General features: G+C 43.4%; 1 protein-coding gene across 1 annotated transcript; it reads right to left on the bottom strand.

The window, feature by feature from the left end:
- Positions 1-5,018: 5,018 nt before the first annotated feature.
- On the bottom strand, positions 5,019-19,731 carry LOC138651049 (zona pellucida-like domain-containing protein 1). The gene is made up of 11 exons (XM_069740990.1): positions 19,718-19,731; positions 17,714-17,812; positions 17,364-17,590; positions 15,016-15,203; positions 11,929-12,001; positions 10,952-11,049; positions 9,504-9,590; positions 9,250-9,421; positions 8,463-8,598; positions 6,815-6,838; positions 5,019-5,379 (listed from the first exon to the last, which is right to left on the bottom strand). The coding sequence occupies exons 2-11, from the start codon at positions 17,805-17,807 to the stop codon at positions 5,201-5,203; spliced, it is 1,278 nt and encodes a 425-aa protein (XP_069597091.1). The 5' UTR covers positions 17,808-17,812; positions 19,718-19,731; the 3' UTR covers positions 5,019-5,200.
- Between the last annotated feature and the right edge of the window lie 341 nt (positions 19,732-20,072).

Below are 20,072 nucleotides of genomic sequence, written 5' to 3'. Positions count from 1 at the left end.
GAGTGATACGACTGACCGCCGCAAATAATGGTCAATTGTCAGTCAAAGGGATCGTGTGGATGCAACTAAAAATGTTTGGTCAAGAGCTGGGGCAGAAAGGGGTAGTACTGGTGGATCACCCCCCTAGAAGAGGGATGGAAGTGACGCTCGGAATGAACGTGCTGCGAGATTTGAATCACCAGATGTATGCCAGTGAAGGACCCCGATACTGGGCCCGTGCGACAAGACACCGACCCACACAGAGAATTCTACACCGTCTAGTGCTGAGTTGCGACTTGCTGAAAAGTGCGGTCCCAGGTGGCCGGGTGGGCCGGGTCCGAGTGACTTCGAGGGCCCCGATCCTGCTGGGACCCAGACAAGAGGAACTCTTAATGCTGCCTGTGGGAGCTGCACAGAGATTGAATGGGCTTGAAGTGCTACTTGAGCCCGCCCGAGAGGGTTCCTCATTTGCCAAGGTACATGTGGCCCGGTCTTTGGCGATTGTGAAGAATGGACGAGTGCCGGTCCGATGCATCAATGTTTTAGATGAAGCTGTTGCAATTCCCGCTGGGACCATACTGGCTGAACTGTTCGTGCCGGCAGAGAAGGTGCCGGAAAATGCAGGGTTCGAATTGCGACCAGACCAACAGTCATCCTGGACATTCGCGGTCGAGGTAGGCCGGACTGAACCTCCTATGGAGGAATGGAATGTTCATGTGATCATGGAGCAGATGGGAGTGGATCGGGAGAAGCTGACCCTCGTGCAGTTGGAGCAGTTGGAGAGAGTTTTGTGGGAACATCAAGAGACATTTTCCCGACATGGAGAGGACTTCGGGTGTACCCAGACGATTGAGCATGAGATTCCAACGGGGGATACTCCACCCATTAGAGAAAGATATCGTCAAATTCCTCCGGCGCTCTATCAAGAGGTGAAGAGCATGGTGGCCAGTATGCTGGACAACCAAGTGATCCGAGAGAGCCGGAGTCCCTGGGCGGCCCCTGTAGTCTTGGTCCGCAAGAAGGATGGGACACTCCGATTTTGTGTGGACTATCGGAAATTGAATGCCCACACCGTACGGGACGCATATCCTTTACCCCGTATTGAAGAATCCCTGTCGGCCCTGGGTCGGGCCAAGTATTTCTCAACGTTGGATTTGGCAAGCGGGTACTGGCAGGTCCCAATGGCTGAAAAAGATCGGGCCAAGACGGCGTTTGTCTTGCCAATGGGGCTCTTTGAGTTCAACCGGATGCCCTTTGGCCTCGCTACCGCCCCAGGAACCTTCCAACGCCTGATGGAACATTGCTTGGGCGATCTAAATTTTGAATCAGTCCTGATATATCTAGACGACATTGTGGTGTTCGGAACCTCATTTGAAGATCATCTGGAGAAGCTGCGTCAAGTTCTCCGGCGGCTCAAGAGCTACGGCCTGAAAATAAAGCCAAAAAAATGTCAACTGTTACGAAACCAGATTGAATATTTGGGGCATCTGGTGACCCCGGACGGGGTACTACCTTTAGCCAGTAAGATTAAGGCGGTACAAGAGTGGCCACCTCCTTGTGACCTGCGAGAAGTTCGGGCCTTCCTGGGCCTAGCAGGATAGTATCGGCGGTTTGTGCCTAAATTCTCACAAGTGGTGAGTCCCTTGAATGAACTTTTGAGAGGGACAGCGCTGGGTCCTCGAAATCGCCCCATTCCATGGGGGCCCCTACAGAAAAAGGCATTTGATGGAGTGAAAACCGCCCTAACGAGTGCCCCATTGCTGGCCTACGCCCGGTTTGACACCCCTTTTTTGTTGTATACCGATGGTAGTCTTCATGGGTTGGGGGCAGTACTAGCACAGGTGCAGGACGGCCGAGAACGAGTGATTTCTTATGGCAGCAGATCTTTAAGAGACTCTGAGCGAAATCCGGCTAACTACAGCTCATTCCGGCTGGAATTGCTGGCCCTGGTGTGGGCAATGACAGAACGCTTCGCCGAGTATCTAACAGGGGCTGAGGTGCTAGTCATGACAGATAACAACCCGCTAGCTCACTTAGAGAATGCAAAACTGGGGGCGTTGGAGCAGCGGTGGGTCGCCAGACTGGCCAAGTTCAATTACCGCATTAAATTTCGCTCTGGTCGAGAGAACGGCAATGCAGATGCATTGTCAAGGGTGCCCCTTGGGTCATCCGGGGAAGATGTTGACGAACAACTTGAGGATACTGAAACTCCAGCTTTGGGGCAGATACCTATCTTCCAAAGTGTGGTACACTCAAGTGGGGTGGCCACCGGGATGCCCTGTGTCCTGGGTAAAACACCCTCAGATTGGACAAGAGTCCAGGATGAGTGTCCGGACATTGCACTTGTGCGCCGTTGGGTACAAAACAAGGCCTGGCCCAGTGCAGAGGACAAGGCTCAGTTGTCCATGGAAGGAATGAAACTCCTTCGACAATGGGATAAATTGTGTGTGGAGCAAGGTCTTTTGTATCGTAAGGTGGACCTGCCATCGGAGCTGCAGCATCGGTACCAACTGATAATTCCTGTGGGGATGGGGCCAGTGGTCGCTCGTGAGGCGCATGAGAAGGGGGCCCATTTTGGAAGTGAAAAGACACTTCAGTGGTTGCAGCGAGTCCTCTACTGCCCTGAGTTGGGAGGGATGGTGGCCGACGCGTGTCGGCAGTGCCGAATTTGTGGGCTCAACAAAAGCCCTGAACAGCGGGCTCCCACACAGTCTATTAAGACTTCAGCTCCACTGGAGCTACTCATGATTGACTACGTGTTGATAGGGTACTCTACGTCAGGGTACTCCTATTGCCTGGTGATGACAGATCACTTTACCAAGTATGCTGTAGCGGTGCCGACAAGAGATCAGACGGCCAAGTCGGCGGCTGAGGCAGTGTGCCGACATTTCTTCCAAGTGTTCGGGTGTCCGCAGAGAATACATTCAGATCAAGGGGCCTGCTTTCAGGGGACGCTGATGAAAGAGTTGCACCAGCTCTATGGTATCGAGCAGTCGAGAACAACGCCTTACCACCCTCAGGGTAACGGGGCGTGTGAGCGTTTTAATCGGACCCTGTTGCAAATGTTGAGGTCCTTAGAGAGTCAGCAACAGACATGCTGGCCTGAGTATCTCCCCGAATTGATGTGGGCTTACAATAACAGGGTGCACAGTACTACTGGTTACTCACCACACATGTTGATGTTTGGTAGACCTGGCCGAGACATTGAGGATTTGAACATGCCAGATCCCTCCTCCGCCCCCCTTCGGACTGCATCCGAGTGGGTACGAGAGCATCGGCGGCGGTTGAGGGTGGTGCATCAGGTGGTTGGCGACCGCCTTCGACAGGTGGTCCATAAGGACACGCGACCTGTACAAACAGAGCTGTTCTCTCCGGGGGACAGAGTGTTGGTGAGGACAAAACGACGGCCAGGAAAGCTGAGTGACCGATGGGAGGCGATACCGTATCTGATAAAAAAACAAGTGAACCCTGAGATTCCAGTGTACGAGGTCGAACCGGTGGGGACAGGGGGGCCAACCCGTAATTTGCATCGTAACATGTTACAACGGTGCTGGTTTGAAGATTCAGCGCCTACCCCCCTAGAGCCAGAGGCCATGTTCCAAGGGGCGGAAGCTCTGAATGATCTTGAGTTTGATGGTGTGCTTACTCCTGCGCCTGCTTATTTGCCCCCTGTGACCGATCTGGCCTCGGGTGATGAGAATGTTGGGGATATGGAGGATGTTGTTGAGGAGAGTGCATCAGGTCAACTGCTTGGTCCTGACGCTGTATCACAGGACATCGAGCCGCAGGAGGAGACAACTCCACTTACGTCCACTAACACGACCACGGAAGAGACTCTAGCTCCCTCTAAGGTCGCACCTGTTGATGTAGGACTCAGGAGAACTACACGATCTACGGCAGGAATACCGCCTCAGCGATATGCTCAAGATGAATTTGAGTGGGAAGGTATGTCGAGGACGCCAACCTCTAGTGGGGTGGCATGTAAGAGGGTGAACTGTAGTCCCACTGAGAGGGCACTAGGACCCTGTGGTTTTTGCCTGTTGCAGCAGAGGACAGACCTCCCAGAGACAATGTGTGCTGCGGGGTGGGGTCTAGTGTCTCGAGTGTAAAGTGAAAGTAGGAAGTGAGAGCTGAGAGAGAAAAGGCGGGAAGAAAAGGAGAAGCTGCTGTGAGATCTTAAAAAGAGACTGTGTGGATTTACTGCAAGTGTTTTTGGAGGAAAAGAAGCTTTTGAGAGACTTTTTGTTGCTAACGTTCCCCTGGAGAAGAGCTAACCTTTTGTTTAACTCTGTGAGAGACTTGTGTTGCTAACATTTCCTGGAGAGGAGCTAACCCTTTATCTAAGAAAAGACGGAGACTTTGCTAAGAACCCAGTACGAATTTGGAAGTCTGTGGATTCCCTGTGCATTGAGTGGAGGAACAAGTCTGGACAGACTGCTGATACAGAGACAGACGGATTGTCGTGGAACCATTCCTAGGAGCTACAGAAGCAGAGACAAGAGGAGCTTGCTGTAACTTATTGGCGCTGAAGATATGGACTGGCTACAGCCTCTGCGGATTCCTGCCTGAGAGGAAATCTATCTCAGGATACGGTACCATAGTTATAGATACCCGGGTATCTCTGCTCAGAGTGTTAAATTGTTACTTTAGAGGTGTATCTTATATTAGAGTTGTGTAAGTTATACTCAATGTGCCATTCCAGGGGCTCCCTTAATAACACTACATTCAATTTACACTTGTTTCTGTTTTTAGTTGCCTGTTAGGTAAATTTCTTACTAGTCTGTTGTAGTACACAGTTCTCAGGAGACCTTTGAGTGGCACAGTGATTTCAGCTGCTGCTGAATTAGTGTATCTTTGGGGTGCATCTGCCTTAATATTCTCCATATTACCTTGATTAATTTGCCTTTGAGTAAATACCTTTGGAGATTTCTGCCTTGGTCTTGGTTTGTGACTCACTGGATCTTATTCGGACCTCTGGTCATTACATTTTAATGCAAGTAACTGTATATCAGCATCGACACAATCAATGGCAAAAATGATCGAACATTCGGCTCTTTTTTATTTTACAGGCGATCATAAAAATAATCAATACTTAATTCCTAACATACTAGAGTCCATAATGGCAGCGTCACAATAGATTATATTACACTAGAGTAGAAGCTCAACGTATCAATTAAAGTCAGAAGAGATTTATTTTTGCTGTGGTCATTACAGGAAGCGCCTATTTCCCAGTGTAGGAGAAGTTGTCCACCCCGCTCTTATTATTCTGACTCCGGAGTCGGGACATTTTGTAAAAAATCAGGCTGGCAATGGCGAGGGCTACCCCCAGCAAAGCGGCAATGATGATTCCAACGATGAGTCCCGTTAGCGTCCCATGAAGCTGATTGACTTCAGAAACGCCTGGGAAGAGAAAAATCGAAGATTAATCTTCATTAATGTGAACAGTTAACGAGGGTCGTCTGACCCTAACATACATCACTCTGTAGGCAGATAATGGATAAAATAAGATACAATTCAAAAATGAGGAATATCCACCCACTTATACTTCCGGCACTCCAGGGCAGACTGCTCCGGAGGTCTCCATCGGTACCGCAAGAGATGATGTCCAATTCTCCAGTCACCTGACCTCTAGGGCCAGTGATTTGTCGCAGCGGTCATGAGACCAGAACGGTGCATCACCAGATGTTTGACGTTAGAACTCATCTTTTACAATCCCGACAGAGAGCGCCGAAGCAAAATGTGCTGAAACGATGGAGGTGAGGGCGCAAGCAGTGAATGGGGTCACAGAGAAATCCAGCAAGGTTGGCCTTCTGACGAGTGTCGGGTCACGGACGCAGCATCTTGCACAATGCATCTTGCGGCATGTCCGTGCAACATTGTGATCCCAAATCGTGCGGATACATGTCGTCGTGTATGACTAGCCGAAATTGTGTGCCATTCGGCTGTCATTGTGCTCTGAACGGTACACCCTCCACATCACTCGGCAGAACACGTTGCCATTCGCTCAGAATCCACAGGAAGGAGCCCAGCAAGCTTGGTGGAGGCCACGTGAAAAACCATTTTTTGGCGCAAATAGAATCACTGGAATAACTTTTTTGTTACGTTCTGAGGTCTCTCCAGACTCTAGAGCATAATAAATAAAGGTCTTTAAAAATATATTATACTCCCCTCTCCCCCATGTTTGCCTAGGTCCAGCGCTCCCTGCCCAGTCCTCAACTTGTTTGCTTCCTCCATCCAAGTCCAGTTTTCTCTTCCATTATTTTGCTCTTCGGCACCTTAATGACGTTACTTGAGCCCTGGTCAGTGCCAGACGGATGCCATTGTTCTTGATTTGAGCGAATTGAATCATAAAATATTCAGGTTCTGGTGAATCAGAATTTTTTCTGAAGTTTTGGGCCATGGAGAACTGAATGCCTGTGCACTACCTATAAGAGTCCTTACCAGGCATGTCACTCTCCGCAAGAAGAAACATGACTGCTTAGACCCCGGTCAGAGACATTTTATACAGCCAAATCAGATATCTTGCTTTGCACTGAAGAGTAGCAAAACCCCGAAACATGTGCCTGGAAATTGAGATTTTGGTTTAGCTTTTATTGTAAGTCATGTGTCTTGTTAAAGGGTCGATATTGACTTTTAGTATTGCTACTTGCAATAGGTGGCGCTTTTCCTCTCTGAAGAGACAATTTGCACATTACCCATGATATTTCGTTGTGGCCACTTATAGTAATGCTCCTCTCTAATATTGCAGGGTGGCCCTGAAGCTCTGGTGCACAGATGAAACTGGAAGCGCTAGAATTGTAGAGGACATAAGTAGGTAATATGTGAGGATACTCACCGCTGGGGTGACTCCCAGTGGATTCTACAAAAATAAGGAAATTAGGTGCGATTATATAACAATTTAGCAAACAACATAAAACAATTACCTATTTTATCATTTCCTGTGATGCAAGAAGTGGACACGAAAGCAGAGAACTATACAAAGTGGAAGAACCAGGAGAAGTTAGCGGAGAGCCTACATTTCACACGGAGATACGTCCTGCCACCAGCAGTAACACAGGACCTTTGCTCTCTCCTTATATGTATGTTTTAGCAAATACTTGTTTGCCCACGGAAAATACTTGCTTTGTCACTAATCTGTGCTTTGTGTTGTGCTGTTCCTCAGCTTTTCCTTGTGGAAATGTATTTATTGAATAACATATTTCATTCTGACTCTCAGCATTCTAAAGGCCCCGTCACACTTAGTGACGCTAAAGCGATCCCGACAACGATACGACCTGTCAGGGATCGTTGCTGCGTCGCTATGTGGTCGCTGGTGAGATGTCAAACTGTGAGATCTCCCCAACGACGCAGCAGCGATGCGGCGACCTGTAGCGACCTGTACAACGATGTCACATAACAGCTATTTCATGACGATAAACAGACCTCAATGAGGGACATCCTGTCATGAGGTCGTTGGTAAGGTTTCAAACACAGCGATGTGTGCTACCCAGCGGGACCTCAACGATCAAAAAAAGGTCCAGGCCATTCCGACACGACCAGCGATCTCACAGCAGGGGCCTGGTCGCTGCTACATGTCACACATAGCGAGATCGCTACTGAGGTCGCTGTTGCGTCACAAAACTTGTGACTCAGCAGCGATCTCGCTAGCGATCTCGCTTTGTGTGACGGGGGCTTAATGTTCTACAGTTACGTTATATCTCAAACTTACAGATGTTTATCTCAGGAAGCAACATTCCTCAGCACTGCGGATTGTTGGAGATTTGGGGGATTTTTGGGGCAGTCAAATGTTTGAAAAAAGGAAAGAAAGAAAGAGGGAAAGAAATAGACAAAATTAGATAGAAAGACAAAGAGAAAGAACAAAAGAAAGAGACCAAGAGATAAAAAGGGAGAGAAAGAATGAGACAAATAAATAAAGATGGAAAGACAAGGAAAGAAAGAAAGAAAGAAAGAAAGAAAGAAAGAAAGAAAGAAAGAAAGAAAGAAAGAAAGAAAGAAAGAAAGAAAGAAAGAAAGAAAGAGGGAAGGAAAAAGAAAGAAGGAAAGATATAGAAAGAAAGAAAAAGATATAAAGAAAGAGGGAAAGAAAGAAAGAAAGAGGGAAGGAAAGAAAGAAAGAAAGAAAGAAAGAAAGAAAGAAAGAAAGAAAGAAAGAAAGAAAGAAAGAAAGAAAGAAAGAAAGAAAGAAAGAAAGAAAGAAAGAAAGAAAGAGAAAGAAAGAAGAAAGAAAGTGACAAAAGGAAAGAAATAGAAAGAAAAAGATACAAAGTAGGGAAAGAAAGAAAGAGTGACAGAAGGAAAGAAAGAGATAGAAAAAGATACAAAGAAACAGAAAAAGAAGAAAAGAAAGAAAAAGAAAGGAAAGAGAAAGAAGAAAAGAAAGAAAGAAAGAAAGAAAGAAAGAAAGAAAGAAAGAAAGAAAGAAAGAAAGAAAGAAAGAAAGAAAGAAAGAAAGAGAAAGAAAGAAACTTCTCCAATTCTCCTACCTTCATCCCTGGTAGTTATGGGGCCAGAAGACACGGTGACACTTTCTGTCGTCCCTTCTGATGCTGACACCTCCGCCGCTCTCCTCCTCCTTTGTGAACTGGGTGCAGCCGATGTGGCGGACACAGCATTACACGCCTGATGTTGCATATACAGAATACCATTTAGAGCTGCGTCTGGCTTTATATGTAACTCACTATTATTGTGCTGTTTATTACGAGACTTTTCACTGGTCATATAGATAATGCTGCTGCTGATATTTTATATAATGAGATGAAACCCATCCTGCAGACCCAGCTGCTCTGGTCCGTGCTGCTCTAACACCTCTGGTCCGTGCTGCTCACCCTTATCTATGACTTAGCAAATCCACCTCATCAGATGAGCCCATAACACCAATGGTGGATATCAGGGGCAATGAGACCCCCACAATCATGATTAGGGGTCCCAATATCCTCTGTGTGAATGGAGTAGTAGTGCACATGTGCGACCACTGCTATGTTGACTGTTAATAGAGCTGAGGGCCGCACATGCACACTTCAGCTCCATACCTTGGACTCCCCGGTCATTGGATCAGTGGGGTCTAATCAGGCAGATCGTACACTTATTATGTGCCCCATAGATAGGTGATAAATGTTGTTTGTGGGACGACCATTAAGGTCATACATATTCCTGTGTCTAGGACTGGGCATGTTGGGTTTCAACATGGCTGATTTTTTTTCTTTTTAAACCAGGTGTCTGGCAGCAGCTTCCTTTTCCTTATGGTGGATTTCTATAATACCGCCTAGCTACCTGATTAATGGCTGCGCAGGTGTCAGGCTGACACAGTCTGGTGGCGCAGTGCAGGTAGATGGTAGACGTAGGCTGACCGCTGTGTTGCAAGAAACGGAACGTCTCAAATGAGAACTGAGCTGATTTTCCGAGTCCATTGGACAGTACTTTAGTCTTGTTGGCAGTGCTACACCTGAGGGGAGAAGGAGTAATTAGGGAATATGAAGAACATTTATATCAGGTGCTTATTCTCACATTAATGCATGAATGCTTACCCTGACAGCAGAGAGAACTTGCTTGCAACGTCAGTTGTCAACAATGGTGACGGAGTGGCGAAACATTCATCCAGATGGACATAGAAGCTAAAAAATAAGAAAGAAAATCTTTTCAGAATAGGCCATTATGTCTGTGTGCATGAGGAATAACCCTATAACCGGTCATTGTATCCTCTATTTTTCACCAGTTTCCCCTCTGCAGGTACTATCTTTAATTTTCAGCTGTCTGTGATCTCGTGGATGGAGATAAGCTGTTCTCATGTCCCCCATACACAGAACACACGGACATGAGGGATTCCTGCTCTCCTGTCTCTATGTAGCACATGTTCAGAAGCAGCAGCAGCAGCAGCAGCATGGAGGACATTATACAACAGTACTGAGCAGTGTAGCTGTGAATCCAACACTAGGATAAGCTAATCACTTACTACAAAGGTCCAGCAAGCCCTGCCTGTCTGACTTTGCCTGCCCTAATTTTCTCATTATCCTCCCTCTGTATACTTTAGTGGGCTGCAGTAATCTGATACCTCAGTGAGTTTCTAATCTATCTTATCTTGAGCAAGTTGGATTTTCAGAGTGAGTGATGAGTTATTGAAGGAGAGGAGACCAGGTGGCTCAAAAATGAAGGAAGAAGCATATTTCTCCGATAAGAAACATTACATTGTTTCTTCTTTTTGCTTGTATTATTGAATATTGCATCATTAATCCCTTCACAACATACGACATAAACTTATGAAATGTGTCGTGTCCCTGTCCCTGCCTTTTAAATAGACTCTCACACCAAACCCACATCTCTCACCGCTCATGATGGCTGATTATATCCGCCATCATGTGCCTCTAAAAGCACGGAAGAAGTGCAGCTCCACTCATGGCTGTTAGCCTGCTAAACGCCACTGTCAATCACGTCGGTCCACTCTCCCGTCGGCCTGACCGTGACATGATCCCGGGGCACCGATGAGTTGTCAATAGTGATGATCGAACATGATCGGATAAGATCGAACATATAATATGAGCACACCCAAGATACTCGGATAACACCCGATCACGAGAAATAAAAACATTACGGGTCTCGGAAAATGACGACAAAAGCAAAAAAAAAAAAATTACAAATTTTTTTCAAAATTTTTTAACCACTTAACTAAAAAAAAACTATACATGTTTGGTGTCTGCGTACTCACACTGGCCTGGAGAATAATATTTCCAGGTCAGTTTTAAGAGGGAGCAGGAGAGGGAGAAGAGACAGAAGGGAGAGAAGAGAGAACTATTTTTTCCAACCACTTTCAATGGGGTTCAGGTTCTGGTTTAAGTTTGGGTACTGTTCTGGTACGGAGACCGAACTTCGAAATAAAGTTCGATCCGGCACTAGAACCTGGACTTCCATGAGTCCGCTCATTCCTACCAGTAAACAACATATTATCAGTTTGGTCCATGATCATGTGGCCCTTGCTTACTTGGCAGTGAGGTTCGTTGCTGTCACTTGCACATACACATTCTTTTTCAGTGAGAGGGCACTGCCATTAAATTGCAGAGGAACGGTGAAATTTTCATCCTATAAGAAAATACATTGATATATTATATTGATTTCGCACCAAATGATCAAACTAAACTGACGATGGCCCCGACTCATCATGTGCAAAAAAATTTTAATCACTTTTCTATTTTTGTGTTGTGATATTCTTTGCCATTTATTGCACCAATATCTTTTCACAAATTTTGCGTAAAGTCTAAAACGGTCCCTTTTTTGTCTTTAACCTTCTTTGTAACTTTTCGTCAAATTGAACTGAACTTGCATGAAAACAAACATTGTACTTAGGTGGACCGGAGTAAATTTTCAACAAATTGTACGACTTTTTCGAAAATGTTCAAATGCTGAATCAGAATTGAAATAATTAAAAAATTGAAACTTAAAAAAAAAAAAATAGGCAAACACATATAAAAATCCTATGTCTCTGCAATTTCAGTTTTTTTTCACCACCACTCTTGGCTTGGAGCTTGGATCACAAGCAGGGCCTTGCAAACGAAAAGCCAAAAAACGGTTAAGAGTCCTCGTTTTTGGGGGCAATGGCCCACTATCGTGAGATCAACTTAGTAATGAAAGATAGAAAACTTAGAGATCTAGATTCTATAAAAGAAAAGACAGAAGCCAAAAATGATAAGAAAAAATCTAACAATCAATCTAAAGAAGAAAAAAACGACACAAGTCATTAAAAAAGACTCTGACATAAAAAGAACATTTAGAGGGGTTGTCCAATGAAAAATATTACAGAAATAAATATTCTTAGTTAACGGTGTGGAGTATAAAATTAATTGCCAATTATCTACTACCTGGGGAGATCAAATTGCTGTAGGGAAGGACAAAAATAAATAATAATTTACTAATAGAACAGGAAGAAGTGTCACAATTAGGTTTCTGGGGTTAAATACTTACAATGAATAATTGCATACTCAAGGTGCTGATGAAGGTGCCGTTATTCGTGTTGACAGCAACATTAGCTGAAGAGCTGCCAATAAAATATTGATATTAGTATTATTCACTTCCACACTTGTCTTGCATTCACATCTCTTTGTCATAATTTGCTTGATTGATAAAATGAGAGAGTCGATGTCCATCACTGGGGTCCGTATAACATTTACCCAAAAAAATTGTTTTCCATGATTTACTCTGAAATTATGATTTGCTTTAGGCACTTCCTGCATCATGTCTGACGAGTGGTGGGAGAACTTCACCATACAAGTGGTGGGGTTTACAGAAAAGGTGCGCGCTCAGAACGGTGGGTTGGTGCCGGCAGACCTGGACTAATCCAACATAACAATTTACAAAAAAAAGCTGTATTAATTACATATCTCTGTATGTTTGGTTTGTATGTTTTGTTTTTGTTTCGTTCATATGACACCCCAATGCTTGTGTACATTTCTTCTAGCAATGCTTGAAAAAGACTCAGGATTGGGTCGAAACGTTGCATAATTCTATCTCCTGAACCATCACCTATTGTAATATATTTCTTAGTGTGGTGACTATTGTACATAAAACTTTCTAGTATTTGCGTTCACCTACGAGCGCGGCTATTTTAATCCTATTGTTTGAAGGAAATGGGCACGGTCAAAACTCCAACAGTGCGAACATCACAAAAAGGGTCAACATTTTGGCATAAAATGTTGGCCCAAAATTAAGCCAAATAATAGGTGGCGTAAACGTAGATTAAAGAGGAGTCAAAATGATTAGCCAGCATGAAAGACTATGATAAATCTGGCGCCTCTCTAGACTGTCTGTACTCTAAGTTTACACCACCTATTATTTGGCTTACTTTGCATCAGTAATTGGCACCAAAATATTGGTACAGGGTGTCACTCGAAGCAAGGATCAAATTCACCACTATGACCTGTCTACTTCTTCTCCACGGTATTCACGGTGGAAAATGAAATGCTAGGTGAAATCCCAAGAAACAATGAAAACCCTATATTAAGGGTCACCAATCTAACCCAAGAAGAGGTGCGAAACCGGCTAAATAAGATTAAAATAGATAAATCTCCGGGTCCGGATGGCATACACCCACGAGTACTAAGGGAACTAAGTAATGTAATAGATAAACCATTATTTCTTATTTTTAGGGACTCTATAGCGACAGGATCTGTTCCGCAGGACTGGCGCATAGCAAATGTGGTGCCAATATTCAAAAAGGGCTCTAAAAGTGAACCTGGAAATTATAGGCCAGTAAGTCTAACCTCTATTGTTGGTAAAATATTTGAAGGGTTTCTGAGGGATGTTATTCTGGATTATCTCAATGAGAATAACTGTTTAACTCCATATCAGCATGGGTTTATGAGAAATCGCTCCTGTCAAACCAATCTAATCAGTTTTTATAAAGAGGTAAGCTATAGGCTGGACCACGGTGAGTCATTGGACGTGGTATATCTCGATTTTTCCAAAGCGTTTGATACCGTGCCGCACAAGAGGTTGCTACACAAAATGAGAATGCTTGGTCTGGGGGAAAATGTGTGTAAATGGGTTAGTAACTGGCTAAGTGATAGAAAGCAGAGGGTGGTTATAAATGGTATAGTCTCTAACTGGGTCGCTGTGACCAGTGGGGTACCGCAGGGGTCAGTATTGGGACCTGTTCTCTTCAACATATTCATTAATGATCTGGTAGAAGGTTTACACAGTAAAATATCGATATTTGCAGATGATACAAAACTATGTAAAGCAGTTAATACAAGAGAAGATAGTATTCTGCTACAGATGGATCTGGATAAGTTGGAAACTTGGGCTGAAAGGTGGCAGATGAGGTTTAACAATGATAAATGTAAGGTTATACACATGGGAAGAAGGAATCAATATCACCATTACACACTGAATGGGAAACCACTGGGTAAATCTGACAGGGAGAAGGACTTGGGGATCCTAGTTAATGATAAACTTACCTGGAGCAGCCAGTGCCAGGCAGCAGCTGCCAAGGCAAACAGGATCATGGGGTGCATTAAAAGAGGTCTGGATACACATGATGAGAGCATTATACTGCCTCTGTACAAATCCCTAGTTAGACCGCACATGGAGTACTGTGTCCAGTTTTGGGCACCGGTGCTAATGAAGGATATAATGGAACTAGAGAGAGTACAAAGGAGGGCAACAAAATTAATAAAGGGGATGGGAGAACTACAATACCCAGATAGATTAGCGAAATTAGGATTATTTAGTCTAGAAAAAAGACGACTGAGGGGCGATCTAATAACCATGTATAAGTATATAAGGGGACAATACAAATATCTCGCTGAGGATCTGTTTATACCAAGGAAGGCGACGGGCACAAGGGGGCATTCTTTGCGTCTGGAGGAGAGAAGGTTTTTCCACCAACATAGAAGAGGATTCTTTACTGTTAGGGCAGTGAGAATCTGGAATTGCTTGCCTGAGGAGGTGGTGATGGCGAACTCAGTCGAGGGGTTCAAGAGAGGCCTGGATGTCTTCCTGGAGCAGAACAATATTGTATCATACAATTATTAGGTTCTGTAGAAGGACGTAGATCTGGGGATTTATTATGATGGAATATAGGCTGAACTGGATGGACAAATGTCTTTTTTCGGCCTTACTAACTATGTTACTATGTTACTATGTTACTTTGGACACATCATACAAAGAGAGCAATCACTGGAGAAGGACATCATGGTCGGAAGAAAAGAAGAAACAAGGGGAAGAGGAGGATCAGTGACCTGATGTTTTGATACTAACAAGACCCTGTAGAACCTATCTAGGCTGCACAAGTTCGATCTTCCTAAAGAGTGTTCATCCATCAAGTCGCCATGCCGCGAGATCCAGCTGAAAGCCACTAAATAATAAATTGGCACAAAAAAAATATATATATATATGAATCTTTTCACTAAAACTTTGTAACAGTCGACTCAGGTTCTTTATACTCTGTAAGACCACGAGTAACACTATGTAATCTTTAATTTTACTTCATTTTTTTCATTTCAGTACATTTGCTCAGCTAAGCAAAATATATACAGTATGTCCTGTACTCACGTCAAAAGCTCAGTGTTGTTCAAGAAGTACTGAAGTGGGTAATAGCAGGAGAAATTATAATTCAGGTTTGTGCTATAGCTGATAAGTTTGCTGTCTTCTATCACCGGGGTGTTCACAAAGCCCGAGATGACCACTGTTTGGATAATAGAGTAAGACTGGAATATCCCAGTTCCTACGTCATCCTCAATCTGAAAAAAAGAAAAATTGTTATTAATAAATAGTAACGAAAAGTTCGAATTAATGGGAGAAAAGTGGTGAAATAAGTGTTCACATTTTTGAAAATATGTCTTATTAAATGCCATTTTATTCTGAATTCTATTCCCGTCAAACACAAAAGGACAGCAATGTTTTCTGTATAAATCATGGGCTGATTGACCTACACGATTGAATAATGTTCTTAGGAGTAAAGGAGAGAAAGTGACAACTGCCTGAGCAGATTTCATATTTTTAGCTCAAAATGTAGTTGCCTCTTTTCATCTACAAAAAGCTAAAAATCAAATATCTTTTTTTTTTTTCGAGCATCTCCAACTACTAAATTACTGTTAAGTATGTTTAGATCTGAGCAAACTTACTGTTTAAAAAAACAAAAAAAAGTTCTTGAAATATGATGAAAGCTATGGAGAAAACAGATATTCTGTAATTCAGATGTGGAAACAAAGAAAATGTAGAACGTATTGGTCATTTTGGACAACGATTAATATAAGGTGACAGTGATGAATGAAGGTTGGTGGAGGTCCTTGGGCAAAAAAGTGTGTCAGCCACCTGCAAACATCTTGCCACATTCAGGCCTCACATGGCCTCCTCCACTAGAGTCCATTAAGTTATGAAACAGCAGCAACAGCAAATTCCTTAGACTTCAAGACCCAAAGAAACAGATTACAACCATAAAATAGAGCATGGGTCATAATTTCTTTATAGCTTCCTGTTTACGTGAATATTGGAAGACACGGCACTTGGGGATACTTCTGTAGGTCACATATGAAAACACGTACTCCTCAACACTGAAATTGTAACACCAAGAAGGAAAAATTGTGGAGTGTTGGAAATCACTGGATTGAGAAAAGTTACTGGTCTGCATATGAGATTTGGGTCAAAAGGGTTGATTGGCAAGGTACCAGGTCCTGAGACCCCTTGCACAAACCAAGAGTCAGAAGAGGTCAGGGCAATTCTCAGAGTGTAAGCAATGTGGTGTATGGACCCATGTACTTTCTAGTGAACCTGTACATAGCTCTGTAACACTACTGAGGATAAGCTGAAAACTTCTGACCCAATGTCATGACACAGCTGTCGGGTGACCTGGGACCAGGGGCTACTTCCCTGTCCCTAACACGAGGGGGCGCCCTAGCTCACCCTATTCCCCAGGATACTTCTGAATGTGAAGATGCCAGGGCCTCCACCTTTGCCTTATCTCCTGAGTTAGCCCTCCGTCTGTTCTCTTCCCCCACCCAGGGAAGAGGTGTGCTACTGTGCACCGTAGTACACCAACCCAACAAACATGTCAACACAAACAAGGGTTAACAGAAAACTCCAGGCATACAAAATATTCACTCACATATAACTGAGGAATGCACTGGGGCATGGAGGTAGGGGAATAAAGCAAAATAGAGAAGGATAGGGAGTTATCACACATTCAAAGCAAGCAACAGTCACAGATAACTCCTCCAACTCTCCTTCTCATATGTGCTCCTCTCCCTCTGTTAGCTATGCAGCAAATACTAGCTCTGACAAGAATTTGTAACGGAGCCCAGATTATAAAGGGGAAGGTAGTGGCTAACCTAGCACAGCTGTGAGCACAGAGATTTCCAACATGGCCGATTAACCCCTGTTCTGCCAGAAGAGATAAACACATTTAAAATGAAGGAGAAGTGCTTCTTCTCAACGCCAGAGTAGGAGCAATCAGATGCTGCGGTCTTCTGGCTCCACACTGTCACGGTAACCCCATGACACCCAACATTGGTGGAGGTCTCAAGACTTGAAACATCATCCATCAATATTACTACTAACCATATTTTCAATTCTGGATATCCCCTGTGATAAGTCATTGGCACAGGTTAGGGTCTGCTACACAATTGATGCTTTGAATTCTTAATGGCTCCTGTAATAATGGATGCCATGACAATGCGAACACTGATTTCAAAGTTCAGAGTGCAGTTCATCTTGTGGACCGCATTAGCTGCTCAATTGGAAAGTGGCTTGAAAGCGTAATGTCCTACTATAGAAATTCTCCAAGTTACCAATGGCTCAACAATTATAACAATGACATATCTTCAGACTGTACAAATTTTTTTTTTTTACATACTTGATAAACTGGTAAACTATACAGAAGTTACACACGTTACATTACTTACCGCAATGTTATTCCCACACGCATTTTCTGTTGTGTCATTAATTGGAAAAATGAATTTTACGACTGGGGGGTCTACCGTAGTATCCAGTGTTCCGTTGCAATTAAGCAAGGTGTGTTTTCCATTAAGAGCCAAACTGGTAGGGTCAAACTCCGCAAACTGAACTGGACAGGCATTGATGGTCAACACAATGGTGGATGGACCACAATTAACCATAATGTCACTGTCCACTGAAGGAGAGACAAAGTTACTATTAGGATGCAATATGTAAACTTTATACAGATTTTGAAGCAAAATTGAGACAACACGAAAAGGTAAAATCACAGAGATTTGTAGGCGGAAACAAAACTAACCTGGATATCGAGCATAAAGGGATGAGCAGTTTAAGTAGTTTCCAAGACATTCTTTCCCGGCTAAACCAAGTAGAAGAACCACAAGTGTAATCATTGTGCCTGCAAGAAAAGAAAACCCAATATTATGAGAATAGTGAACTTGGTACAGACTATTCTATGAGGTTCTGACGTCAAAGAAGAACACAAATACTGTATATCAACATAAAAGAAAAGGAGGTGGCAAAAATGTCAACGGAAAGGTAGAGTCAATGGTGGAACACTAGCTGACTTAGGCTTCACTTTCATGTATCCAGCCACCAATTATTTTTCTTCTTCAAGATGGTAGTGAAATCGATCCTGACTATTGATACATCAGTCGGCCCAAGAAATAATGTTGCAAACAGCATTTTTTAATCCGGTATACACAAGAGTGATGCAACAACTGATAGGTGGTAGATGTTAGATGATGAGGGGACTACCGATCACTAGTGTGGGGCCTGAATTCCTTCCCACCAGTGATGTGTGAATGTCAGCATTCATTTCGCTAACTAATCTAAAAAGCACATTTTGATCATAAATGAGCTGGTCAGGAGGAGGGTGAGACTTGTGAGTTCCTCAGTAGTGATGAGGGAACGTGCTCGGATAATGTATTATCCATGCATGCTCGGGTGTTATCAGAGCAACTGGGGCATGCTTGTATATTATGTTCGAGTCCCTGTGGTAGCATGATTCGCGGCTGTTCGACAGCCTCAACACGTGTTGATTGCCTGTTTGTTAGGGAATTCCCACATGTGTCCAGGCTGTCTAACAGCTGCAAATCATGCAGCCGCAGGGACTCGAACATAATATACGAGCACTACAAGATGCTCGGATAACACCCAAGCGTGCTCAGATAAGATGTTACCTGAGCACATTCGCTCATCATTATTCCTCAATCAAGTAATTGAATGGATCGTAAATTTTGTTACTGGGAAACCTCTTTTAAGGATTGCTGTCATAATGGCTGATCAGGAGCGCACCGTTCCTTTGCTTCTTGGATTTCTGATTGCTGGTGGCAATGCGCTCCTGAATGATTAACATAAATGAGAGTCCCTTACCTTGTGTTCTCCCATGCTTGCAAGCAAAGGCAGCTTTGCCTCTGCAGCATCAGAGGGATGCAAGGGTACTAAAGTTGGCCGGACGCATCAATCCGGCCACCTTCAGAACCGCACTTGCAAACTTTATAGCAAACAGCGTGTACGGAGGCCATCTCTGACTGCAGCAGTGGAGAAGTTAAACTGTGGGGTTAAACATTTGTAAGAACTGAGAGGATCTTAAATAAGAGGCAAATTTCTAAGTTACTTGTTTTTACCAACCTTTTGCAATTTTACCCTTTTGTGATGATGAGAATTTAAATTGTACAAAAATGTTGCCACTTTTTTTGCCATTTTTTATGTTTCCTGCTACTTTTTCTTCAAGCAAGTAGGGCTTTAGCAAAAGAGTGCTGGTTCAATCATCATCATGCAAAATATTTACCATAAAGTATATGAAAAAAGCTGTTGCAAAATCTACTCCAGTTCATCAATAAAGTTCTTGTTCACAGAATTTTTTTTAAATTTTACCTCTTAATAAAGTTTGGTGCATCTTACTCCAACGGGCTATTTGTTTGAGAATGGGATATAAAATTCCTGCTTACTAAACATTTTTTAAAATAGTTTATTAAATTATAGTGAAAGGATTTGAAATTTTTTGCGCTGTGGAATTTTTTTTTGTTTGTTTTCAAAGCCGCAGCTCAGGAAAAAGTATTCAGAAATGCAAGTGTGTCACAGTGTTTAGCAACCTTACATAAAAGCATTTTAATTTACAACTTTCAAAAAGTCAAAAAATAAATAAAAAAAACAATGCAATGTAGTAATACAATAACGTAATGCAATGACAATTTAGAATTTGCTGCTGAGGATGCAAATATTTGATAAAAAAATGCCCCTTGTGGAGTTTGGTCCTGAGTCCACATATTCTCCTACAAAGTAAGTAACACAGTCTTACCTGCAGAGGATCTATGGTGAATATACGGTAGGACAATTGGCCGTCAGGACCATTTATACTAACAGGCTGGGAAAGTGATATTTTGGGAAAGGAGTGAATTTCTGGCTACGGCCCGGGGCGGAGAGCGGTATGTATTTCATTGTCACTGACTATCCCATCATAGATACAATGGGAAATACTTAACTAAAAGATATCGGTTTCTCTGTAAGAATTTGGGACATTATGATACAGGAGAATGTTCTTTACCCCCCTCCGATTACATATCGTGCGCTAAATCATAAATTCAATCTATGTGCAGAAATGATACATCGATGACCTGGAATCATGGTAAATGTTAATCTATTCCTCCCGGCAG

This window comes from Ranitomeya imitator, chromosome 10 (assembly GCF_032444005.1).
Source record: "Ranitomeya imitator isolate aRanImi1 chromosome 10, aRanImi1.pri, whole genome shotgun sequence".
Taxonomy (NCBI): Eukaryota; Metazoa; Chordata; class Amphibia; order Anura; family Dendrobatidae; genus Ranitomeya; species Ranitomeya imitator.
This window is presented reverse-complemented; position numbering and strand designations above follow the sequence as displayed.

Bases quoted from the DNA above. Each gene is read 5' to 3' on its own strand.
- LOC138651049 (XM_069740990.1), bottom strand. From the start codon at position 17,807: ATGATTACACTTGTGGTTCTTCTACTTGGTTTAGCCGGGAAAGAATGT. The intron at 11,050-11,928 runs GTAAGTATTTAA...ATTTTCTTATAG, and splicing joins TGAGTATGCAATTATTCATT to GATGAAAATTTCACCGTTCC. The intron at 8,599-9,249 runs GTAGCTAGGCGG...ATGCAACATCAG, and splicing joins CCTGCGCAGCCATTAATCAG to GCGTGTAATGCTGTGTCCGC.